This window comes from Macaca fascicularis, chromosome 12 (genome assembly GCF_037993035.2).
Source record: "Macaca fascicularis isolate 582-1 chromosome 12, T2T-MFA8v1.1".
Classification (NCBI taxonomy): Eukaryota; Metazoa; Chordata; class Mammalia; order Primates; family Cercopithecidae; genus Macaca; species Macaca fascicularis.
In genome coordinates, this window is record NC_088386.1 from 96,566,058 (window position 1) to 96,592,981 (window position 26,924).

The following is a 26,924-nucleotide window of genomic DNA, read 5'->3' on the forward strand; positions in this document are numbered from 1 at the left end:
AGAATGGCTATTATTAAAAACTCAAAAAATAACAGATGCTAGCAAGGTTGCAGAAAAAAGGGAACACTTACACACTCTTAGTGGGAGTGTAAATTAGTTCAACCATTGTGGAAAGTAGTGTGGCGATTCCTCAAAGAGCTAAAAACAGAACTACCATTTGACCCAGCAATCCCATTACTGGGTATATACCCAAGGGAATATCAATCATTCTACCATAAAGACACATGCACACAAATGTTCACTGCAGCACTATTCACAATAGCAAGACATGGAATCAACCTAATACCCGATATGGTCTGACTTTGTGTCCCCACCCAGATCTCATCTCAAATTGTAATCCCCACGTGTTGGAAGAGGGACCTGGTGGGAAGTGATTGGATCATGGGGCAGATTTCCCTCTTGCCATTCTGTTGATAGTGAATTCTCATGAGGTCTGGTTGTTTGAAAGTGTGTAACACCTCCCCCTTTGTGCTATCTCTCTCCTGCTGCCACGTAAGATGTGCCTTGCTTCCCCTTTGCCTTCCGCCATGATTGTAAGTTTCCTGTGGCCTCCTAGCCATGCTTCCTACACAGCCTACAGCACTGCGAGTCAATTAAACCTCTTTTCTTCATAAATTACCCAATCTCAGGTAGTTCTTTACAGTAGTGTGAGAACAGACTAATACAATGCCCATCAATGAGACACTGCATAAAGAAACTGTGGCACATATACACTATGGAATACTATGCAGCAATAAAAAAAGAACAAGATCATGTCTTTTGCAGGAACATGAAGGGAGCTGGAGGCCATTATCCTCAGCAAACTAATGCAGGAAGAGAAAACCAAATACTGCATGTTCTCACTTATAAGTGGGAGCTAAATGAGATGAGAACTCATGGACACAAATAGGGGAACCATAGACACTGGGGCATACTTGAGGGTGGAGGGTGGGAAGAGGGAGAGAATCAGAAAAAATAACTATTGGGTACTAGGCGTAGCACTTGAATGACAAAACAACCTGTACAACAAAGCCCTATGATATGAGTTTACCTATATAACAAACCTGCACATGGACGCTTCAACCTAAAATAAAAGTTTAAAAGCATACAAACAACAAAGACCACAAAATAAAAAGTGTTGGCCAGGACATGGAGAAATTGAAACCCTTGTGCACTGCTGATGGGAATGTAAAATGGTACAGCTGCAGTGGAAAACAGTATGGTAGTTCCTCAAAAAATAAAAAATTGGATGGCCCAATGATTCAGCAACTCCATTTCTTTTTCCTTTTCTTTTTTTTTTTTTTTTTTTTTGCCCCGAGATGAAGCCTTGTTCTGTGGCCCAGGCTGGAGTGCAATGGTGCGATCTTGGCTCACTGCCACCTCTGCCTCCCAGGTTCAAGCAGTTCTCCTACCTCAGCCTCCCAAGTAGCTGGGATTACAGGCATGTGCCACCACACCTGGCTAATTTTTGTATTTTTAGTAAAAACAGGATTTCACCATGTCGGCCAGGCTGGTCTCGAACTCCTAACCTCGTGATCTGCTTGCCTCAGCCCCCTAAAATGCTGGGATTACAGGCATGAGCCACCATGCCCGGCCGGCAATTCCATTTCTTTTATTTTTTATTTATTTATTTTTATTTTTTGAGACAGAGTTTCGCTCTTTTTGCCCAGGCTGGAGTGCAATGGCGCGATCTCAGCTCACGGCAACCTCTGCCTCCCAGGTTCAAGCGATTCTCCTGGCTCAGCCTCTCGAGTAGCTGGGATTACAGGCATGCGCCACCATACCTGGCTAATTTTTGTATTTTTAGTAGAGACGGGGTTTCTCCATGTTGGTCAGGCTGGTCTTGAACTCCCGACCTCAGGTGATCCACCCACCTCGGCCTCCCAAAGTGCTGGGATTACAGGCGTGAGCCACCACACCCGGCTCATTTCTTTTTTTTTTTTTTTTTTTTTTTTTTTTTGAGACGGAGTCTGGCTCTGTCGTCCGGGCTGGAGTGCAGTGGCCGGATCTCAGATCACTGCAAGCTCCGCCTCCCGGATTTACGCCATTCTCCTGCCTCAGCCTCCCGAGTAGCTGGGACTACAGGCGCCCGCCACCTCGCCCGGCTAGTTTTTTGTATTTTTTAGTAGAGACGGGGTTTCACCGTGTTAGCCAGGATGGTCTCGATCTCCTGACCTCGTGATCCGCCCGTCTCGGCCTCCCAAAGTGCTGGGATTACAGGCTTGAGCCACCGCGCCCGGCCGAAATACTGAGTGATTTTTTTTTTTCTTTTTTTTTTGAGACGGAGTCTCGCTCTGTCGCCCAGGCTGGAGTGCAGTGGCGCGATCTGGGCTCACTGCAAGCTCCGCCCCCTGGGTTCAGGCCGTTCTCCTGCCTCAGCCTCCTGAGTAGCTGGGACTACAGGCGCCCGCCACCACGCCCGGCTAATTTTTTGTATTTTTAGTAGAGACAGGGTTTCACTGTGTTAGCCAGGATGGTCTCGATCTCCTGACCTCGTGATCCACCCGCCTTGGCCTCCCAAAGTGCTGGGATTACAGGCGTGACCACCGCGCCTGGCCATTTTTCTTTTATGTTTATAGCAAAAGAATGGAAAGCAAGGTCTCAATAAGATATTTACATACCCATGTTCACAGCAGCATGTTTCACAATAGCTAAAACGTGGAAGCAACCCAAGTGTCCATCAATGAAGGAACAGATAAGGAAAATGTGGTATATATTATACAAATAATATCCTTCCAAAGGAAGGAAATTTTCACACAAGCTTACAACATAGACAAACCTTGAGGAACCTTGATGAACCTTGCTAAATGAAATAAGCCAGTCACAAAAGGGCAAATACTGTATGATTCCATTTATACAAAAACCTTAAAGTAGTAAAATCAGAGAGATGGAAAATGGAATAGTGGTTGCCAAGCATGTGGGGAGGGAGAATCAGAGTTATTGTTTAACAGGTATAAGGTTTGTTTTGTAAGATGAAAAGAGCTACAGAGATGGATGGTGGTGACAGCTGTACATTATAAATATATTTAATAACACTGAACTGTACATTTTAAAATGGTTAAAATGGTAAAGTTTAGATTATGTATGTTTACCACAATTTAAAAAATTGAAAAAAAAAAAAGGATAAACTTCTTTCTTTTCCTTTTTTTTCCTTTTAGTGATTATAACAAGAACAGAGCCTGTAACGATTTAGTTAAGACCTTTTTCCATTTCTTTGGTTTCTTTGTTCCTTGTGCTCAAGAATTTGTTGAAATGTAAATGTCCTCCAAGCTTATCCAGATAAGTATCATGAAAATATACTCCTCCCAAAGCCTCTCAAACACCATTGCTACCAATAGTTAATTTATATTTTTATCCAAAAAGTAAATAAATCAAAGTTTGAGAGCACATTTTTCAATCTCCACAAGTTGCTAATAATCCACAAAAATTAAGGAAATACCACACACACACATACACACAATCCAGTCCTCTTCTCCTTAGCCCTAATGTTGTTCTTCCCACTCCTAAATTATCTATCCCTGGAAGAAGCAAGAGTAGATCTATCAGAACCACTTTAGGAGCTTTTTCAAAATTCCCACATCCTGCTGCCCACCCCTACCCTCTCCTGATATACCACCCAAAGGGGCAATGCCAGAATCTGAGTACTTTTTGTTTTGGGGGGTTTTTTGGAACAGGGTCTTATTCTGTCAACCAGGCTGGAGTACACTGGCACCATCATAGCTCACTGCAGCCTCAAACTCCTGGGATCAAGCAGCTCTTCTGCCTCAGCCTCCTGTGTAACTAGGATTACAGGTGCACACCACCATGCACAGCTGATTTTTTTATTTTTAGTAGAGATGGAGTCTCACCATGTTGCCCATGCTGGTCTTGAACTCTTGACCTCAAGTGATCCTCCTGCCTTGGCCTCCCAAAGCTCTGGGATTACAGGTGTGAGCCACTGCACCTGGCCTAATCTGGGTAGTTTAAGAATCCATAGAGGGAAGAGAAAGAAAAGCAAGTATACGAAAAGCAAGTTGTCAGAGGGTTACATTGACTTAGTTGAAATGGAATCCAACAGGGTCTTATCCTCCAGCTCACCAACGCTCCCCTTCCCCAGAGTAATTTTTCTATAATATTGACAGTCTGCTGGTATCATATAGATAATCTCTAGTGGTCTCCACTACTGACCAGATTGTCACACAGTGATCTAAGGCAGTCAGACAATTGACCAACACAGCAATTGGCAGGTTCTCTTCATAAATATCCACAGCCCCCACTAAAAGTTAGAGGTAGGTCAAACATCTCACATGACAGATTCACTCTGAGAGGACACAACAGCCTGACAGCAGAATCATCTCCCTTCTATAATAGTTGGGCCAGTGACAGCACCCTCTGGGAGGAGAGTACTCAGAACCAGTAGCAATCCACATCTGGAGGCTGCTGCCAGCATTGCTTGCTGGAGTCCTCCACTTTCCTCGCATGAGGTTCATAAAGCAAGTATAACCTTTCTAGCCAACCACGTATCTTATTTCTAACATCCACTATACCAATGAATAAAACCTTAAAATGGACTCTTGGAAAATTACTTGAAATGTGTAGGTAACCAATTTTGAAGTGTGGATTCATGATTTGGATTCATGAAATGCTAATTAACTACACCTAGAGTGCAAGTTGATGCTACCTACAGTATAGAAAAAAAGTTAACTTATGTTTAAATACATCATATAGTTTACACTGAATTTCTTAAGCATTTTAAAGTAAATTACCACATAGAAAGCAGAACATAGATGAAGACCAAACTCCTTAGGATGGGATCTTAGCCCTTCTAAAGCTAACCCCCTCTTCATCTTTGCCATCCCTGCTCCAACATACACATACACAGATACACATACACCCTATACCATACACAGCAAGCTGCTCCTTCTTCTAGAATGTGACAGTTACATTTCAGGCTGCTCCACACGCTGCTCCTACCTCCCTCTGCCCCATCTGACCAACCTCTTCTCTTCTGCCAAGAAGATGCTTCCTATTCAATCCTTTGGAAACCCCTTTCTTCTCAACCCTGTGGAGTTGGTCACTCCCTTTTCCATATTCTAATAGCATCTTGTATAATACATTCGTGATGGTATTTGCCTTCTCCCTCGCTGGACAGTGCAGGACACAAGCATCATGACCGTCTTTGGGCCTCTGTTACAGCACACCAGGCACATAAGGAAAGGCAGAGTCCTTCCTAAAGAGTTCTCACCAAAAGCATTTCTCAAAGGCAATTAAATCTGTTGCTTGTACATTGTTCTTCCTAGGCAAGAAATTCTTAAAATTTCTGAAGTCATGAAACCCCAATGTTCTTAATGTTATTTTATAGACCTTTATACCTGGTAATATGGTTTGGATGTTTCTCCCCTCCCAAATCTCATGTTGAATGTATTTCCCAATGTTGGAGGTAGGGTGTGGTGGGAGGGGATTGGATCACGGAGGCGGATCCCTCATGAGTGGTTTAGCAGCAACCCTTTGGTAGTAAGTTCTCACTCTGAAATCCCGAGAGATCTGGTTGTTTAAAAGTGCGTGGCACCTCCCACCTCACTCTCACTTGCTCCCACTCTCGCCATGTGATGTCCCTCCTCCCACTTCACTTTCTGCCATGAATGTAAATTTCCCAAAGCCCTGACCCAGAAGCAAATGCTGGTGCCACACTGGTGCAGCCTGCGGAACCATAAGTCAATTAAACCTCTTTTCTTTATCAATTACCCAGCCTCAGGTATTTCTTCTTCTTCTTTTTTTTTTTTTTTTTTCCTGAAACAGAGTCTCGCTGTGTCGCCCAGGCTGGAGTGCAGTGGCGTGATCTTGGCTCACTGCAACCTCCGCCTCCTGGATTCAAGCGATTCTCCTGCCTCAGCCTCCTGACTAGCTGGAACTACAGGCGCATGCCACCACGCCTGGCTAATTTTTTGTATTTTCAATAGAGACGGGGTTTCACCATGTTAGCCAGGATGGTCTCGATCTGCAGACCTCGTGATCCGCCTGCCTTCGCTTCCCAAAGTGCTGGGATTACAGGCGTGAGCCACTGCGCTGGTCTCAGGTATTTCTTTATAGAAATGCAAGAACGGCCTAACAAGCTTAGGTTCTGAAAGTTCTTCATGGAATTTAGGTATTGAAAAATGTGAGTTGAATTCAAAGCACAGGTATAGAGAACTACCAGATAATTTCATTTTAGTGCCTACTATAGTCACCTAGTGCTAAGAATCTCTGTGCTGGGCAAGCCTTATTGTATAATGTTCCCTGATGCTAAAGCCTTCTATACTGGTTAAGTTCTGGAAAATGAAACTGCTTTTTTAAAGAAAACTAATTTTATCCCAGAAAGATCTGGGAAATCCTCCAAGACTGCTTTTTAAGAGTAGGACCTGAAATGGATCATTAGAAAAAAGGTTCCACTTTTTCTTATCACATAAATTGACATTAAGTTTACTTAATGGTAGTCCATGGCCTTCTTCTGGAAGACTAATGATCATCAATTCTATCTATAGTTAGCTTGCTCTGAAAGCAAGGCAGCCTTACTTTCTCACAAAGTAAGGCAGCCTTACTTTCTCACAAAGTGTCTGTGAAGAATTATAAAATGCAAGTGAAAATATTTTGTAAACGGTAACATCCTCTATAAATTTAAGGTCTACTGTGACCACTCTATTACTACAAATAGTAGTACATACCAAGTAATAGCAGTAGTACTACTAATAATAGCAATAAGGCAGCAATTAAGTTCTATTTAGTTTAATTGCTTTTTCATCTTAGATAAAAACTTTCCATCGGCTGGGCGTGGCGGCTCACACCTGTAATCCCAGCACTTTGGGAGGCCAAGGTGGGTGGATCACTTGAGGTCAGGAGTTCAAGACCAGCCTGGCCAACACGGTGAAACCCCCGTCTCTACTAAAAATACAAAAATTAGATGCGTATGGTGGCACGCACCTGTAATCCTAGCTACTCGGGAGGCTGAGGCAGGAGAATCGCTTGCACCCGGGAGGCGAGGTTGCAGTGAGCCGAGATCCCACCACTGCACACCAGCCTGGGCAACAAAGAAACTCCATCTAAAAAAAAAAAAAAAATTCCATCACACTGAGGCTCCCAAAAAATGAAATGTAGGTTTAAAAAAAGACATCAAAGAAAGATGGCCATCTAAATATGCCAAGGAAATAGCTATGCATTGGAGATAATTTTCCAACACACAGATGTTTGGATCTGGTGTCCTCAGTAACATTTCTTAATCTTCAGTTCTGCAGTAATATTCTATGAGATATGAACTATTAATAATAAGAAATAAACAGTTTTTTCTAAACAATCCTATAGCTAATATACCACATGCCATCACACTGTTCTCTTGTTGGTTTTTATTTTGCTTTGTTTTAATGAATGTCTTGAATGCTATATAACTTAGAATGCACATATTTAAATCAACCCAAATATCACTTATTTGGCAACTCACCTCAAACTATATTCTGAATAAGCACTTTACAGGAGCAAAGAGTTTTCACTTTAACCTGTCATTATTCTGATGTTGAGAGGGGAGAGAAACAGAAAATGCATGTATGCCAAATGTCTTGAATCCCTAGGCCTCCCGATTATTTTGGCCTATTCAAAAACTGAGGCCAGGTGTGGTGGCTCACGCCTATAATCCCAACATTTGGAGAGGCAAAGGTGGGAGGAATGCTTAAGCCCATGAGTTGGAGGTCAGTCTGGGCAACATAACCAGATCCTGTCTCTATTTAAAAAAAAAAAATCTAAAATCTAAATAATAGAGTGTATTTGCTAAAAGACGGTATTTATTTATCAAATATTACCAAAATGTTAATGTAACTAAGCAGTGCTTATTTTTATTTTCATCTTGATTATGTCAAATATTATTAATAATTATAACTATTAAAATCATTCTATGCAGCAAGTAAAATAAATGGTATATATGAGATTTGTAGCAAGTGAATGATATTTAACACTTTTTTAAATCTAAAATGACATTATTTAAAAGCTCATTGTACCTCAAAGCTTTTTCATTGTAAAAATTTTGTGGCGCCTATGAAAATACTTCCAGCCACACATACATACATAAATATATGCATACATATATAGGTGTGTGTATCTAGAACTATTTCATATAAATATGCTACAATTTAAGCCAGGTTCATAGGATGTTCTGCAAGCTTCTACAAGACTCAAAGCATAGGAATAAATACTTTCCCCAGCTCATTTTTCAAGGGTAACAATGTGCTTTTCAAAACAGGCCCTTGACATTCTTCTAGTCGTTAGGAATAAAAACCTATTGTTGCTTGCTTTTGAAAAAGAAACACTTAGGTATCCGTTTCCATCAATGAAGTTAAAAGCAGTATCACATTCACGTGTTGCACTTAGCATCTTTCTTTTTAAGTAGTTCAACATTTTAAAACCCAAAAGTACTAAGGGGGATTCACAGCAATGGCAGAGTGAAGAGATCAGCATATCCTTTTCCCAAAACCACCATAAAACTGGGCAAGGCTAGGCGTGGTGATTCATACCTACAATCTCAGCACTTTGGGAGGCTGAGGCGGGAGGCTCACGTAAGGCCAGGAGTTTGAGACCAGCCTGGGCAACAAAGCAAAACCCTATCATCACCATCAGCAGCAAAAAAAAAAAAAAATAGCAGACACAGTTGCTCATCCCTGCAGTCCCAATTACAAAGAAGGAATGGGTTCACATCCATGACTAAGAAAGGCTTAAGGGAAAAAAGCAGTAGTTGAGATGAGGCTTGAAACAATAAGTAGGATTTTGACAGTGGAAAATGAGGGAAGGACATCTCAAGAAAGGTCAAGACATGACATGTCCTGTCTGACCAAAGCATGAAGTTCAATTGTTTGGAAACTTTTTCTACCATAATACAATTTACAAACAACATTTCCCCTGCTAGCTGCACGGTACCTATTCCCATGGGTGCACCCAAAAGCAGAGAAAAGATAAGTGGCAGGGCGTGGTCTGTAACCGCAACACTTTAGGAGGCCAAGGTGGGAGGATTATTTGAGGCCAGGAGTTCAGGAAAACCTTTAATACACTTTACAAGTTAAAGAAAATAATCTGCTTACTTTAATAACCATTTTTAGTCAAAAATCATTTGCTACATACCCCACAATGGATGGTAATAGCAGGTTAAGAACCAAAAATGTGATGGGAAGTAAAGGCAAAAAACATTGGTCAGAGCTATCCCTGGGTATAAACAGAGGCATTTAAACAGTGAAGAGAAATGATTCAGGTTGCAGTTGAGAAGATTGTTCTGGCAATGTTGAGAAAGGGGATGGTAGAGTTAGGAAGTTATTGCAAAAGTCCCATTAAGTTAGGGGTAATAGATGCCTAAATCAAGGTGGTACTGGGGAAAGATGATGCAATTTTAAAACGTGGCAAAAATAGAAGATAAGCTTTGTGAGGCCATAGGCCTGACGTGTCACTATCTCTACTGGCCTCTAGCTGAATAAATATTTGCTGAATGAATAAATAAGATCTTGGTGGTGAGGCAGTGCATTATAATGGTGAAGCTAGACTGCCTGGCTTCAACTGGAGCTCTTCCATTTACTAGCTCTATGATCTTAAGACAAGTTACTTGACCTCGATGCCTCGGTTTTTTCCATCTGTAAAATGGGACTAATAATAGTGTCTAGATTATAGGGTAGTTTTCAAGATCAAATGGGGTTACTATATAAAGTAATTAGAAGAGTGCCTGATACATACAGGTGCATATTAGTTATCATTTTTATTTGTGAAACGTTGTCCTTTAACAGAACTTCAGATGTGAAAAATACAGTTCTCGGGGAAGAGCAATCGACAGCACTGATAGTGTTAAACCAGCCATGAAGTGAAGATGCCAGATAGTGTGGACTGGAGCCTTGGGAGAAAGGATGGGGCTAGACACTTAAGAAATCCGACTCCGGCCACTTCCCTCTGCTCCCCACTGCCCTCCCAGTCACACCAGCTTCTTGAGGTTCCTCCAACAGATCAGTTTGTTTCCTGCCTCCTTCCCACTGCTGTTGCCTGAACTTGGAAGGGCATAGAGCCTGGATTTAACAAATATTTGCTTAATGATTCAGTAGATGATCTTGGAACTCTTTTAAGTGGAGTAAATGTTAAATCCTTGAGAATGTATAAGACTGCCACGGAAGAAAGTATGCAGAGAGAAAAGGTGTCAGTAGAAAAAAGATCAGCAAATACCGTGCGAAGCCACATTCAGAGCGTAACCAGGATAGCTGGAGCCAGGATTCAAGGAGAGACGTAACACTCAATGCTCAGAGGAGGCAAAGAGGGTGAAGAATGAAAGAATCACTGGGTTTGGCAATAATTTCAGGAAAGAACGCTGAGAAAGTAATCTTCCATGAAGTTGTGGGGGGTGGGTGGGGGTAGAGGTCATATAGTTAATTAAGGAAAAGAAGTAAACTATTTTATCAAAAAGTTTAGGGAAGAGAAGCCACTCTCCTCCTACCAGTGAGGAAGCAACTGGAGAGAAGTAAACTACCGTACAGTGAATAAAAACATGGGGCTACATCCTGGAGGCGCTGTGCATCTCTATCTGCACACGTCCAGTGTTTTTCACACGCACTATCTTATCTGATCGTACCCCAGCTCACTGATGATATAGCCTGTTCTGAGGGGTTCTCAAGGTGTGGACCAGCAGCAGCATCACAGAGAACTTGTTGGAAATGCACATTCATGGGTTCCACACCAGGCCCACAGAATGAGAAACCACGGGAGGTGCCCAGCAGTCTGTTCTAACAAGCCCTCCAAGGGATTCTGATGCTCTCCAAGTCCCCATAGCCACCACACTCGGGACACAACCGCTGCAGGGCACGGGGACCGCGGTTGGAGGACAGAATTTCCCCTTCTGAATCCTCGGCCTGTGTCCTCTTCACTCCTAAAGGAGGCGGTGAACAACGAGACAGCCCCTCAATGCAAAGTCGCCCTGCAGGCGACTCAGCTGGAGCGAGCTCCGCCCATCCCAGTCAGGGCGGAGGCGAGGTGTGACTTCCTTCCCCAAGCCACGCCCCCATGCCAGCCACCGGCCTCCGCCCCCGCACAACCCGAGCGCCCCCGCCCTCGGGCTTCGACTTCCGGCGCTGGAGGAGGGGGCCGGCGGGGAGTGACTCCAGGAGGACGCGTCCAACTTCGAGACCGGTGGGGGCCGGCTCCGCTCTTCCAACCCCTCCGTGTGTTAGGAGGGCGGACGACGCAGCGGCGGAAGAAAAATAAGCTAGTCTAGGACACCTGTCCAGGAGACGTGGAACCCAGTAAGGGAATAAAGAAGCCTTGAAACGTCTCTCCCCTCCCCTCTCCCGGTCCCTCACCCTAATCCGCGCGGAATGGAAAAGACGGAAGCGACAGGCCACGATGAGGGCGGGGCGGGGCGGGGCGGGGCGGGGGGGGGGGGGGTGGGGCAAGGGGAAGAAATCTCGCGATAGGACAGCGGTCCGGGCGGGGGTGGCACCTCTCCCTCCTCCTCCTGGCGTTAGTTCCGGTCGCAGAGGAGACACCGCCGCAGTTGCCGCTACATCGGGGATTTCTGGCTCTTTCCTCTTCGCCTTAAATTCGGTGAGACGCGGCGCCCCGCTCACCCCGGGCGGACGCTGCGGGCCGTGGAGGCTGGGCAGAGGGCGAGGGAGGCGGCGGGCTGAATGCGGCCCGGCTTGGATGGGCCCGAACGGAGGCCGCCACTTGAGGCCGGGCCGGATCCAGGGCCTGAAAGGCCGCCGCTTCGGCAGGGAGGCCGAGAGGCGGCGGCGGCCCGGGTCGGGAAGTGGGGTGCGGGTGCTCGCCGCGGCGCTGGTGGCGAAGGCAGTGGCCGAGCCGGGCTCCCTCCGGGCCGTGCCCGGCCTAGCTAACAAAGCCACCGTGGCCTCTGTTGGGTGATGTACGCGTGGGGGCTTCCGGCGGGCGGGGCGGAGGGGCTGCCACCACCACTGCGGCCGCCGCCTCCGCCGCTGCTTTCGCTGGAGGGCGGGCGGATGTACGGGGCGGCTGGGGCCCCGGCGCAAAGCGCCTCAGTACCTGTGGTCCACTCGTTGCGGCGGCCGCCACCGCAGGCGGCAGGGTCAGTGGAGAAGGAGCCCCGGGACCCTACGGCGCCCCGCTGTGGCCAATGGGGTCCTGGGCGGGAGGCATGGGAAGGGTGCGGATTGGGAGACACGTGCCCAGGGAGGAGGCTGGGACTGTGGGATATGGGCGAAGGAGGCTGGGCTGGCTGTTAATTTTGCAGGCCTGAGTGGTGCAAGGCGGCCGCTGTTGCGGTCACAGGCATGACCTAGGGCAGGGTGGTGCTGCCTATATATAACCAGGCCCATCAGAAGAAGGGGTTCACCTTTTGACAGTGTTTTAGAATTGGCATACACATTTTGGATGCCTCCTGACTATGGTGGTAATCTCCCTTTGCGTTCTGCGATGCCTAGTGGTCGTGGAAGATGTAAGTGAATGTAAAGAAGAATGTGGAGGAAAGTGAACAATTAGGTTTATGATGGGTGATCACTGTAGCATTACAATGTCGCCTAAAAGTGTAGTTCGCAATACTAATTTGAAGGGTTTCTTGTAGAGAGAAATGCAGATTTTGGCGTACATTTGATTCAAGTGAGGGTAATTCTTTGTGCTTTCACCAAGCTGAGAGTGCGTGTTCCATTTGATTCATAAGTGATTATACTAAGGTTTGATGCTTTATTTTAAAAATTAATATTATGGCACTGAAATTAAGGCTTTATTTCTCCTTTCCTAGGGTGTCTTTTATGAATAATCAAAAGCAGCAAAAGCCAACGCTATCAGGCCAGCGTTTTAAAACTAGAAAAAGAGGTAAATATTTATGTTTCGATGTCTCTTCAAACCTCCAGAATATCTTGTGTATCTTGCCTCCTCTGACAGGCACTTGCATAGTACTAAAGCCTCAAGAGAAGATACCAGAAAGAAACTTGAATTTCTCGTTGACTGCCATTCACATACACCTTTAGTATTTCTACTGCTTTACTGCTCAAGCCTTAATTTTTAGTATCAATGTATCTCTAAGCCGGTTAATGAATATTCTTTTTAGTGTGAAGGTAAAATACTTTTTAAAACAAAAATAAGGGCTCTGTTTTCACTAGCAAGCAGTCTTATTTAAGCAAACTAAAATGAGCAAAGATGTTAATTTATAAAAGGAGAACTCCTAATGTAGTCACCCAGATTTTGTGAAGATTTGTGAGAGAAAACTCAGACTTCACCCATGGAAGTTAATTGTGGAACAGGATTCACATTGTAATGTCTTTTGAAATACAGACTTAGAAAAGTATTAGAATTATATTACTATTTTTTTTGCATTCGGGTGTACTTAGCTGAATGTTGAATTCTGTAGCAAAGTGCTGTGCTAGTGATATAAAGCTAAATAAGATGTAGTCTCATATATTTTTAATGTTATTGGTCAAAAGCATATTAACCTTATTTTACAGGTGGTTTTGAGGAAATGAAGAACTGGGTCAGCTACTGGTTATAAGTTGTGTTAAGTAGCAGACATTTTGAGATATATATTGTAGAATTTTAAAATCGCTAATCATAGGCTGTCTGTCCCCTTGTAGTAGTGGTGGGGAGACCAAAGTGTGATTTGATTCTAGTCTTTGCAGATTCATTTAGATTTAGCTGGTAAATTTTCTTTCTTTTTTGAGACAGAGTCTGCCTCTGTCGCCCAGGCTAGAGTGCTGGAGTGCAGTGGCGGGATCTCGGCTCACTGCAAGCTTCGCCTCCCGGATTCAGGCCACTCCTCCCTCAGCCTCGCGAATGGCTGGTACTGCAGGCGCCCGCCACTACATCCGGCTAGTTTTTTGTATTTTTTTTTTTTAGTAGAGACGGGGTTTCACTGTGTTAGCCAGGATGGTCTCGATTTCCTGACCTTATGATCCGCCCGCCTCGGGCTCCTAGAGTGCTGGGATTACAGGTGTGAGCCACCACGCCCGACCTTAGTTGGTAAATTTTCTTAAGGAGCAGTTGTAAACTAGAACAGTTTGACAGTAAAATGGGAAAGTGTATCTCTTGAATATGTGGATTACTGATGTTGCCTTGATATAAATAATAGCAAGTAGCTTTATCATTATTATTATTATTAGCATTGGGGGAGATGTCGCTTCCCCAGTTCCAGATACAGATCATTCATGGCCTGGCTGTTGATGGTTAGGGTACTGGGTAGGGTATACAGCAATCCCTGTCTGGGACTGAGGGAGTTTCCAGACAAGACTTTCAGTGCTAAAACCAGGAAAGTGCTGGACACACAGAGGTATTTGTCACCCTAGTACTGTGTGAAAATTAAGATACCATCTAGCCTAGATTGGGAAAGCAAAACCCTATTATGGAGTGTGTGAAAGCAGCTCAGTAAAGGTCAGGTATGTGCACAAGGCTATGGTCTGGGAGCTTTCTGTTTTATTAATGTCATGTAGTATTCACAACAGCTTTATGGGATAGCTGTTCTTATCCCCATTTTACAGTAGGGGGATTCTGGCATGGCGAATGAGACTGTTTGCTGGAATTCAAGCGGTTAAATGGTGATCAGGATTTGAATCAGGCAGTTTAACTCCAGAGCCCATGCTCTGAACTACTACACAACACAGTATCATCTCTCGATTACCTAATTTCTCTCTCAGTTTTCCTTCTGAATAATAGGAAAAATCTGCCTCACAAAGTTGTTAACAGGATTAAAGTAAATGCTTAATATAGTTTCTGTCATATTGGGTGTTCATTAAATGTACTTTGTAAAGCTCACCTTCATAAATGCCAAAGGAGTGGTTCAATTTTTTTGTTGTTTATTGTTATGAACATTTAAAGAAAAGGATCAAGAGCTCCAGTGTCCAGGGAAAACTGAAAGTAATAAAATTTATCTGTTAGAGGATGGCCTAAATTTTGGAAAAGCCAAGAGGCAGTAGGAGGGCATTCCCAGTAGAAATTGCCTCATGGCAGTAGGAGCACAAGACACTAGCACATTTAGCTCACTTGTGAAATTGTTTGAAAAGTTGCACAGTTCTTGTGAGTGGGCCATCTTGTCTTGCACTTGCAGAGGGAAACATGTAAAGGATGTGAATTTAACTTGTTTAACAATTACATCTTCATAAGGTGATAGTTTTGTGACATTTTGGTAAATCTTTTAAAACTAAATGTTTTGGGTCTCCTGTCTCCCCAGATGAAAAAGAGAGGTTTGACCCTACTCAGTTTCAAGACTGTATTATTCAAGGCTTAACTGAAACCGGTACTGATTTGGAAGCAGTAGCTAAGTTTCTTGATGCTTCTGGAGCAAAACTTGATTACCGTCGATATGCAGAAACACTCTTTGACATTCTGGTGGCTGGTGGAATGCTGGGTAAGTGTCTGGGGTTTGTGGGCTTAATAATTTAGAAAGGTATAGTGTATGGAGATTATGGAGACTCTAGAATATGAACTATTTGGCAAACTTGTTAAAATGGAGTGATTTTTTTCCTTGTGTTGTATTTTGATTTTATCCAACTTTAGCCCCAGGTGGTACACTGGCAGATGACATGATGCGTACAGATGTCTGCGTGTTTGCAGCCCAAGAAGACCTAGAGACCATGCAAGCATTTGCTCAGGTAAATGAAACTTAACATAATTGTTTTCAGTTAGCTACTATCCATGTGGTATATTTGAGGAATATTCTACTTTTAAGAGTTGTGGTTAGAAAGTTGAAGGAATTTGATTTTAAATTTTAGGGAGACTGTTCTTGGTGCAACGGGATGAATTAGAAACTTAAGATGTGTTAAGGTGAATAAAATAGGGAAAAATGAAATTAACTCTCCTGTTCCTATTTGTCCTGAAATTACTCAATTTTTAAGAAAAATGTCAAGCTAAAAAAGTCATTTTCGTATTGTGATTTCTCTAGTTTATCTGCATATATTTATTTTTAAAGTTAAATAAGTTGGAGCTGATTAGCTTTTTAATCAAGATCTCATTGGAAAGTTTCATATGTAGTTATGTTTGTATTATTTTAAGCAAAGAATTAAAGTACATCTAACCTGGACATTCTTATGTGTCACTAGAAATTCTTCTCAAGCTGGTATAAACAGCTCATAAACTTATATCCAGTGAAAGGTTTACTACTTTGCTATTCTAGAAATATATGAAGTTACTGAATTCATTTCATGTTCTTCATAGGTTTTTAACAAGTTAATCAGGCGCTACAAATACCTGGAGAAAGGTTTTGAAGATGAAGTAAAAAAGGTATGAGGAATAAGGTACTTTGTGGAAAAGAAAAAAATAGGGTTAGAAGGAGGGAATGTTAAATCCTAATTCTCCCACAGATTTGGGGTAATTTTGTTTGGTTGGTTGGTTGGTTTTTTGGAGTGTCACTCTGTTTCCCAGGCTGGGAGTGCAGTGGCTCAGTCTCTGCTCACTGCAGCCTTCGCCTGCTGGGTTCAAGCAATTCTCGTTCCTTAGCCTCCTGAGTAGCTGGGATTACAGGCATGTACCACCATGCCTGGCTAATTTTCTATTTTTAGTAGAGACAGGGTTTCACCGTGTTGGCTAGGCTGGCCTTGAACTTCTGGCCTCAAGTTATCTGCCCTCGGCCTCCCAAAGTGCTAGGATTATCGGCATGAGCCAGCACGCCTGGCCCAATATTGCATATAGATGCCCAGAAAACCTGATGCGTTTATCAATGACCAGGCACTGTTCGATACTAATTTACTTAATGTTTATAAAAACCCTGTGAGGCAAGTTTTATCATCCACATTTTACATGTGAGGTGCAGAGGTTGAGTAACTTGCCGATCATTCAGCTAATGAGTATTGTAGCTTAGATGTAAACTTGGATGGTTAGATCCCAGAGCCCACGTGTTGAACCAGTAGCCAGTATAACATGCTTTACTGTTTCTCTTAATGTAATGTAATTGCTGTTTTAACCCTTAACTGTTTTACTTTTTACAGCTGCTGCTGTTCTTAAAGGGTTTTTCAGAGTCGGAGAGGAACAAGCTGGCTATGTTGACTGGTGTTCTTCTGGCTAATGGAACACTTAATGCGTCCATTCTTAATAGCCTTTATAATGAGAATTTGGTTAAAGAAGGTAATCAACCTTAAAGGATGGTCTTTAGTTGACTCAGAGTGGGGTGGGTAAGAGCATGGTTTACTGTTCATAGATGTGACTTCTGTGAAAGTCTTCGTTTATTAACCAGCCTTAAATTTAATAAGTTCAGTCTAATTCACTAGACATTTAATGAATACCTTTGGCATCCAGGTTTAATGGTTTTCTTTAGGAATACAATAGATAACCAGATTTAGACAAAATGTTGTTACATGTAATGCGAATACAATGAGAAATGTTGTGGGAACTCCAGAAGAGATTAATACCAATAGGGAGACTTGGAGAAAATGATGTTGGGGAAAATGTCAAGCTGGAAGGGAAAATCAACTCCCTGTTTGGCTCCAATTGTCAGATTATTCTGTACAGTAATTTTTTTTTTGAAGCTTTTTTTAAACTGCTTACAGTAGTATTTAAGTTGCCTTAGTGTAATTCTCACGACAGCCTTGTCAAGTGTAGAGACTATTGCCCTCAATTTATACTTTAGAAAACACTTTAAGTAACTTGGCCAAGAATATACAATTCGCAAATGGTGTAGACTAGGGAAATTGGAGAAGTGATAAAACTGTGGCCCAGGAAAGTTCAGGGTTAAGTTTGTGAGGAAAGTCCGTAATCCCATGTGATTGAACTATGAAGGGAAGGATATAGAGGGGGATACAGTGATTGAAACCAGGAAGGTACTTCTGTTAAGTAAGCTATTTTCTTTTACAGGAGTTTCAGCAGCTTTTGCTGTAAAGCTCTTTAAATCATGGATAAACGAAAAAGATATCAATGCAGTAGCTGCAAGTCTTCGGAAAGTCAGCATGGATAACAGACTGATGGTTTGTAACTTTTCTTCCCATTCTTGCCAGCAGGTGTAAATGAGAGAAATTTCTCATTTTAAGACTGAAAAGAAAGTGTTAAATCTGATTTAAAGAAAGTTTAACCAGATAAATTCTTCTTTTAGGAACTCTTTCCTGCCAATAAGCAAAGTGTTGAACACTTTACAAAGTATTTTACTGAGGCAGGCTTGAAAGAGCTTTCAGAATATGTTCGGAATCAGCAAACCATTGGAGCTCGTAAGGAGCTCCAGAAAGAACTTCAAGAACAGATGTCCCGTGGTGATCCATTTAAGGATGTAAGTTTTTGTTTAAACTGTCTTTTTATGGCTAAGCTTCTAGCATAGAGATTTTCACTAATTTGAGGAACTTATTTCACTAGGATGAGATTGAGTTAATAGTAAGGATGTTATACTGGAACTTTGCCTCAGTCTTTTGCATATGCTTCTTTAGTGCCTGACTGAGGCCCAGAAATGTAAGGGACTGGAGCTCAGGGCATCTTTCAGTTCTAAAGGTCTCTTTCTATGTGGTACACATGTGGTTGCCAGTTGCATGGAAAAGGAGTTGTTACGTTTTTCTTAAAGGTCTAAACTTGATGTGTGAAGTATGTACATAATCAAAACTGACTTCTGTTACTAAATTTGGATTATTTTGCAGATAATTTTATATGTCAAGGAGGAGATGAAAAAAAACAACATCCCAGAACCAGTTGTCATTGGAATAGTCTGGTCAAGTGTAATGAGCACTGTGGAATGGAACAAAAAAGAGGAGCTTGTAGCAGAGCAAGCCATCAAGCACTTGAAGGTATTAGAACCATGCCTTGACAAAACAAACTATTCTGCTTTTATGTGGGGATCAGTGAACTGTGACTATACTTTTTAAAGAGGATTTATTGCATCCTGTGGTTCCTGGGGATGGCCCACCAGTAAATAGACAAATAGTAACATTAACTATTGAGGATAATCCTCTGAATTGGTCTGTGGTTCACAGATTAAAAACAAGAATATGGCCTGGCCAGGCATAATGGCTCATACCTGTAAAACCAGCACTTTGGGAAGCCAGTGCGGGAGGATTGCTTGAGCTCAGTTTAAGACCTGCCTGGCAACATAGTGAGACCTCATCTCTACTAAAAATCACAAAAAGCCAGTCATAGTGGCACATGCCTGTAGTTCCAGCTACTCAGGAGGCTGAGGCAGAGGATCGCCTGAGCCCTTAAGATCAAGACTGCAGTGAGCTTACGATGGTTTTGTCAGACAGAGCCTGGGTGACGGCGAGATCCTGCCTCAAAAAAAAAACATGATGAAAAGGAACTTAAGCCTGTAATTAGACGTTTGTTTTTGAAGCAGGTATTGGAAAATACTAATATTGTTTGACATTTACTTGGACTACTTGGTATAGTATTGTTTATTTTACTTAGCTACTTAAGTCAATTTTCTGGGTTTTTTGGGTTTTTTTTTTTTTTTTTTTGACAGTCTCACTCTGTCACCCAGGCTGGAGTGCAGTGATGTGATCTTAGCTCACTGCAGTCTCCATCTCCTCGGTTCAAGCGGTTCTGCCTCCTCAGCCTCCCAAGTAGTGCCTGGCTAATTTTTGTATTTTTAGTAGAGACAAGGTTTTACCATGTTGGCCAGGCTGCTGTCAAACTCCTGACCTCAAGTGATCCACCTCCTTGGCCTCCCAAAGTGTTGGGATTACAGATGTAAGCCACTGCAGCTCACGTCTTTTTAAAATTTCTGGTAAATGAGCTATAGTTTGTAGTGATTATAAAAGATGAGTTAAGTTCTGTATTGTCTGTATTGTAGGAGTTTTGTAATGGACGGTTATTTGTAATTAATGACTGAATCTTCTCTCCCTTCCTTTAACAGCAATACAGCCCTCTACTTGCTGCCTTTACTACTCAAGGTCAGTCTGAGCTGACTCTGTTACTGAAGATTCAGGAGTATTGCTATGACAACATTCATTTCATGAAAGCCTTCCAGAAAATAGTGGTGCTTTTTTATAAAGGTAATTTAGATTTTGAATTTTGTAAATAACATTTAATAAAAATCCTTGTAAATACAAAATGATCCAAATGATGAGTTATCTGGACATCAGCTGCCTGAAATATTTTACTTCTAGTTATGAGTCACCCCTGATTAAATTGGGTGCTTTTTAGTGCACTGGTATTTGTTTAAAACATCTAAACCCTATTCACAAGTTAAAGTATGAAATCCAAAGCCATCATTATGCGTCCTCAAACTTTGCCTCATACTCTAACCAGCTGTATGTTCCCCAAAGTTCAGCTAGATTCGATGGCTCACACTTGTGATCCTAACACTTTGGGAGCCTGAGGCAGGAGGATCGCTTGAGCCCAGGAGTTCAAGACCGGCCTGGACTACATAAGGAGACCTCGTCTCTATTAGAAAATTAGCCAGGCAATGGTGGCGCAAGCCTGTAGTCCCAGCAACTCAGAAGGCTGAGGTAGGAGGATCGCTTGAGCCTAGGAGGTCAAGGCTGCAGTGAACCAAGATTGTGCCACTGCACTCCAGCAGCCTGGGGAACAAGTGAGACCCTGTTTCCAAAAAAAAACAAAAACCGGGTCCTGTAGTCTTAGCTCTGTATAGTCATAGCTCTGGAGTTTTCAGCCTGTGTGAATCCTGCTTCTGTTCATCTTACCCTCCCACCCAGTGTTGACTTTCAGTAGTCCTTCAAGACCAGTTCAGAGTGCTTCTATAGCAACCCCAATTTCAGTTATCGTTCCCTTTTCTCTTGATCCCAATTTTAGAAACCTGGTCTAGTGGTTAGTAAAGACGAGACCTCTGTTGGGAGAAAATCCATTGCAGTTGGTCATAACACTTTGAAATTCTGCACTAATCAGACCAGCCTTGATCCTGTTGAGTGTAGTTGGTGTGCACACATGCATTATTCTATCCTCCAGTTCTCATGGATGTTTTTAACTTTTCAGCAGTTTGTTTGCTAAGCAGGCATTTGCACATTAGGTGATTGTTCTAACTCTGTCTGAGTAGAGTATATTAAAACTCCCCTAATGCAGTGAGTTTTCTTTCCAGCTGAAGTCCTGAGTGAAGAACCCATTTTGAAGTGGTATAAAGATGCACATGTTGCGAAGGGGAAGAGTGTTTTCCTTGAGCAAATGAAAAAGTTTGTAGAATGGCTCAAAAATGCAGAAGAAGGTAAGGATTTTCCTGTGTTTGTTTGATAATGCTAATTTTAATGTGGCCATAATATATCTTCACACGTGCTTCCTTCTTTCTAATGCGACTTTGTACCTGGAGTAGAGATTTTTGTTAACTTATAAGGCAGGTGGCAAAAGCTAGAGTTTAATTATTATAGTATATTTATGGCTCAGCCATAATAGTAAATGTTTTTGGTGAAATGGAAATTTTTGAGAATATTTAATGTTTATAAATTTGTGGATTTCTTTTTTTTTACTTTTCTGTAATTAAAAATATAGAGACAGGGTCTCACTATGTTGCCGAGGCTGGTCTTGAACTCGTGGGCTCAAGCAGCCCTCCTGCCTCAGCCTCACAAAGTGCAGGGATCACAGATGTTACTGCACCCAGCCAGATTTTGGGATTTCCAAGTGAATGCTTTTGAATATCTCCCTCATCTAAATAGGGTATTAATAAAATTCCTTAACAGCTTCAAAGTTATATGGAGGCTGGGTGTGGTGTCTCACACCTGTAATCCTAGCATTTTGGGAGGCTGAGGCATTCAGGTCACTTGAAGGCAGAAGTTTGAGGCCAGCCTGGCCAACATGGGAAACCCTGTCTCTACTAAAAATTTAAAAATTAGCCAGTTTTGGTGGTGGGCGCCTGTAGTCCCAGCTACTCGAGAAGCTGAAGTGGGAGGATCACTTGAACCCTGGAGGCAGAGGTTGCAGTGAGCCAAGAGGGTACCACTGCACTGTGACCTGTGGGAAAGAGGGAGACTCTATCTTAAAAAAGCTTTGAAGTTATAAATGGGTACTTTGCTTTCTGATATATAATGTTTGCTTTTTTCCCCTATTCTAGAATCTGAATCTGAAACTGAAGAAGGTGACTGAATTTTGAAACTACACCCTCAGTAAAGCAAACAGGAGTTGTAGATAAAATGTCATGTCTCATGTGTCCTGGTTCTTACATCTTCCTACCTCCCTGTATCAAGCATGATATAAGGGCTTTCATGGCAAATTTTATTTTAACTGTTTCTATGGTTGCTGGAAATGTTGGGTTTAGTTTCTAAAACCATGTTTTAAGTAGCTACAGGAGCTATAGATTTGAATCTAATGTTGCATTAGTCTTTTCAGTTATCTTCTACCTCCTGTATTTTCTACTGTAATAATGTAATTTAAGGACTTCCACAATGAACAGTTCACTTTATTCCCTGGGTTTTCTATAAACAGTTTTCAAGATATGATTTGGTTAAAAAATAATTTGTTATAAAAATTCTGTTTGCAAATTAAACTGGAAAAGTATCCAAAGTCTCAAAAGGCAATGATTTGTGTGATAATATGGCATGCCCGGAGCCCTACTCATCAATGAAAACCCCATATGTAATAATCGAATTCATTTAACATGAATCTTGAGTATGTGGACCATTGCTTGCATGTTAACTTTTTTTTTTTTTTTTTTTTGCATTTTTTTTGCATTTTTAACTCCAGATGTCCTAAAGCTCAATTGTTTGCTCTCTGGGTTTCATCCTTAGAGAAGCCATGGAGAACAGACTTGAGAAGTTTAGGAAATCATAATGGGAAGAAGAAAGTTGAGCTTTTTCCCCTTGAGAAACTTATGCATTTAGTTTGTATCTTTCCAGGCAAAACAAATGGGTATTCTTTTCATACAGCCATTTTCAAATGAACCTTAGAAAAGTCTTAACATTTAAGGTATTTTATGCACAGAATACACTTAGATTGATGGGAAAGAACTCATAACGGAGTTTGAGTGAAGAAAAGGACTGATGTACTAAACCCAGTAGAAATTGTTGAAAATGTTAAAGGTCAGCATGTTCTAATTGGGAATCTAGATATAGCTTAGATTTCCTATTGTCTTAGAGTATTTGCTATAACAAATGAAGTGCAATGACAATTATATATTCCTACTCGGTCATACTGGACTGGCTTCGTTCTCTTAACATACTCAGTAATGACTCAAGCCTCTGGCTATTAACATACCCTAGTTGCCATTTTTTAATTGCCATGAGCCAGATACTTCTTGGTATACAATTGATCCATTTATTTTAATGGCTGCCTTTTCATTTTCATCTTTTCTTGCTGCTACCCATCTATGTATGTAGTCATTGGGGGGAAAATGTAGCCACATTTTTTATGGGAAGACTTTGTGTTAAAAGTGAACATTTGGAAGGTTTTTAACTGGTGAAACTAGCCTGGAATAATGCCACCAGAGACTGAGTGGAAATCGCCCCTTTTGAAGGTGCCATTCTTATGAGCCAAAAGTTTGTCATTTAAAAGTTCATTTTGAGGGAATAACATGTAATATAATTTGAAATAAAGGTATAGAACCTTAAAAAGAATATTATAACTGATTGTTGTGAATGGGGTGAATTTGTTAAATGAATAACTTTGATAAAGTTTTTCATGCACAGACAAAATGTGTATTCACTAGATTTCTACGTAGTGATCTGCTTTTACTTTGTAATTTGTAGTTCTCAAAAGACTTTTTTTTTAAAAAATAAAGTCCATACTTACACTTAGGCTTTATACATCAGTCTTTTTTTTTTTTTTTTTTTTTTGTAAATTCCATGTTATTACCTAGTGGTATTGTATGTTGTGTGTTCAGATGTCTTTACTGTATCTGTATACCATTAAGTAATAATTAGACTCCCAAACTGTAAACCACCTACACAGAATTCTGATGTAGCTAAAACTACATTAATATTTCTACAGCCAATGCATTGCATGTTTCTGCCGTATAAAGTGCCATTTTATACTGTGTATAGTGAAAAAGTGTCATCTTCCAGAACTACATTATAATCTTTGATCGTTTGTTTCTTCATAATGACAGAGTAGTGTTTCTTAGTACAATATAGTAAGTGGGTATCACTGTGACAGTAATAGTGTAAACAAAGGGAATGCTTTATAAAAAGACTGCAGATTCTATTCCATATAAAAAGATTCTATTCTGAATCTTAAGTGGTAATTTTAGAATTCAGGTGCCAGTGCCAGCCTATGGCCTCAAATACGTAATTCTTAATATAGATGTTAAATTATACTTTTAATTATGATTGGATAAATGTTGATTTTTCTAACAGTGTCAGTTTCTAAGGATGTCTCCTCTTGGAAACTAAATGAGTTTTTAGAGCTGGTCATAAGTTTGTTAGCCTTACTCTGAGTTATAGATGTTATTTCATTATATATATAGATGTTTATTCCATTCTTATTTAACAAAAAAAAAAGCTTCCTTCCATATACCAAAAATGCTACAGGATATTTTGAAATAGCATAATGATTTTAGTTAGGGGAAATGCATGGGACCAAGAGGTTGGACTTCTAATTGTTTTTCGAAAGCTTTTTTCCATTATACCCCCAGCCTTTTTAGACTTTTTTTCTAATAGAGTCCCCCATAAATTTTAATACCATAGATATGCTGCATATGTACCGTATCTCTGCTTTATACATGCAAAGAGTAAATTTTTTTTTTTTTTTTTTTTTTGAGACAGAGTCTCTGTTGCCCAGGCTGGAGTGCAGTGGCATGACGTCAGTTCACTGCAATCTCTGCCTCCCAGGTTCAAGCAATTTTCCTGCCTCAGCTTCCTGAGTAGCTGGGATTACAGGCGGCTGCCACCACCCCTGGCTAATTTTTGTATTTTTAGTAGAGATGGGGTTTCACCATGTTCGTCAGGCTGGTCTCAAACTCCTGACGTCATGATCTGCCCGCCTTGGCCTCCCAAAGTGCTGGGATTACAGGCGTGAGCCACTGCGCCCAACCAAAAATTTTTTTTTAATCCTTCTTGGTAGTGATTGACCCCCATTGAGAATGCATGCTCTAGTTTTTTTTAAAAGGGAAGAAGACCTAGTGATAGGCCTTTGCATTGGCAAGCATGTCTATACTGTGAAGTAGTAGTTTTTCTGTCAGGGTCAATAGAAAATAGATGAGATTCATTTTCAGCCAATCTTTCACCGGTTGTGCTTTGTACCTTAACCCACCACAGGCAACAACAAAGCATTTCCCACTATCTTTCAAGGTCTTAACAGATTCTTACCTGATTGTAAATGTATCACTAAGTAGAATCATTTGGGTTCCTTTTATAAAAATCAGTGAAAATCCTCTAGATGAATGAATTAAAGTTGTAGGCATAACACTGATAAACGGTATTGAAATTTCACTGAGAAACCTCTGCTCTCATACTCAAGTAGGCTGCTTGCAGAAACTGCGAACTATTGGTTGGCTTTAAATGTAATGTAGATGCCAAAGTTTTAGTGTACAGTGTTAATTTCAACTACCAAATTACCTTTGTACAAATATTCCTCAGATACTGTCTACAGGTGCCATGTAAAATAGGTTAATAGGTATTTGCAAATTCTGGTAAATTGCCTTGCTATGATTTTTCATGTTCAGTATTAGTCCCCTAGTATCAATATGAAGTTTTTCTATTCCCCAGCCTACTAAGGCCTAAGGTTAAAATGCCAGGAATAAAAAGGTTTTCAATGGGCTTAATTTGATTTAAGTGGAATCTGGATGATGTGATAAGTACTTTTGTCTTCAGAGTAATGAGTTTATAATTGGCTTTTGTCCAAGAACTTTAAGTGGATTAATATCTTAATCTTTGACACAATTATATGAAACTGGATCAGAAAGGCTTCCTGACTCCTTTCTCTTCACTTTTTTTCTCCCAACTTAACTGTAGGCAATTAACAGTCATTTTAAATCTAGTTATTTTTATTTTCCAGTGTATTTATTATCCTTTTATCTTTATGCTAGGAGTATAGTCTCACTTCTTAATGAGTTGATGGGATGAAGATACTTTTAAATGTACTCAATCACTGTCATTTTAGTAACCCTGAATCAGAACCTCAGTTATTAAAGGCTTAACTGCTGTGGCGACTACTGTAGTGCCCTAGAGAGGACAGTGGTTAAAATCTGCAGAATCCCTTGCTTTGTCATCTTCATCCAGAAGGACTGATACCTTGTTAAACTGTGATATGATTAGAATGTTTGTGGTTGTGTAGTGCATTTAGGGTGCTACAGCGTTAATCAAACATAATTGAGCTGTTCTGTTTCCAGTCAGTGTAACCATTTAAAAATACCTTGGCAAAACAAGCTAGGATCTAGTTCATGCTAATATTCTTAAGGACAACAGCTTCTTTTTTTTTTTTTTTTAATCTGAAATCCTGAAGGCTGTGCTTAAAAGTTAACTTAGAGATAAACCTGTTGGAAATAAGTGATTCATTTATAGACTGAAGCCTCTATGACTTCAAAAAGATACTCTGCAGTCTCTGGCATTTGAAGGACAAAATATTTTCTCTGTAAATACACCTCATTTCCATTCTAGTTAGGAGTAATGGCGCCCAGCACAGCACACACAATGGAGAAAACTGGATAGCTGGTAACTCACTTAGCTCTTGGCACTCTGAACAACCTCAAATACGGCCATCCAAGCCAGTAATTCTATTGCTGCATTATTTCTGTGTTTAACTGTGAAACTTGCTGCTTGTCTGTACCCTTGAAATTGAATAAAATTTCATGAGACTCCTTGTTAATGTAGAGAAAAGCAATGACTGTTGAGTTGGTTGTACACTAAGGCCTCAGTCCTTGACCTTCCCCATTTTGCTCAGTGTTTTAAATACGACGTAAAGGCCTGTTTCCAGATATTTTTCCTCCAGACTCAAAGTTTTACATTTGTAAGACTCACATGTACTTCAAACTGTTTGTACATGTTCCAAAAATGCCAGTGTTTAATTCAAAAGAGACGAATGCAATCTACTCCAGAATGCTTCGAGTCCTGTCCACTGTAACTCCAAAATAATCTCAAATGTCACCGCAATTCAGGCCACCAGCAGCTCACCTAGTTACTAAGTGATTTTTGCATCCACTTTTGTGCATCTCATCTTTTAACAGCAAGAGTTGTCTTTGGATG

The 26,924-nt window shown here is 41.2% G+C and overlaps 1 protein-coding gene across 2 annotated transcripts; it reads left to right on the forward strand.

Moving 5' to 3' along the window:
* Nucleotides 1-11,051: 11,051 nt before the first annotated feature.
* On the forward strand, nt 11,052-23,547 carry BZW1 (basic leucine zipper and W2 domains 1). Of its 2 annotated transcripts, none has more exons than XM_005573876.4 (12): nt 11,052-11,240; nt 12,713-12,786; nt 15,131-15,307; nt 15,457-15,551; nt 16,114-16,179; nt 16,884-17,019; nt 17,746-17,855; nt 17,981-18,151; nt 18,510-18,656; nt 19,718-19,856; nt 20,900-21,022; nt 21,863-23,547. In XM_005573876.4, the coding sequence occupies exons 2-12, from the start codon at nt 12,723-12,725 to the stop codon at nt 21,892-21,894; spliced, it is 1,260 nt and encodes a 419-aa protein (XP_005573933.1). In that variant the 5' UTR covers nt 11,052-11,240; nt 12,713-12,722; the 3' UTR covers nt 21,895-23,547. The 2 variants fall into 2 exon arrangements, with proteins under 2 accessions (XP_005573933.1, XP_045224288.1); XM_045368353.2 differs by lacking the exon at nt 11,052-11,240 and adding an exon at nt 11,471-11,541.
* The last annotated feature ends 3,377 nt before the right edge of the window (nt 23,548-26,924 follow it).

Bases quoted from the DNA above. Each gene is read 5' to 3' on its own strand.
- BZW1 (XM_005573876.4), top strand. From the start codon at position 12,723: ATGAATAATCAAAAGCAGCAAAAGCCAACGCTATCAGGCCAGCGTTTT. The intron at 15,308-15,456 runs GTAAGTGTCTGG...ATCCAACTTTAG, and splicing joins GGTGGCTGGTGGAATGCTGG to CCCCAGGTGGTACACTGGCA. The intron at 15,552-16,113 runs GTAAATGAAACT...TGTTCTTCATAG, and splicing joins CCATGCAAGCATTTGCTCAG to GTTTTTAACAAGTTAATCAG.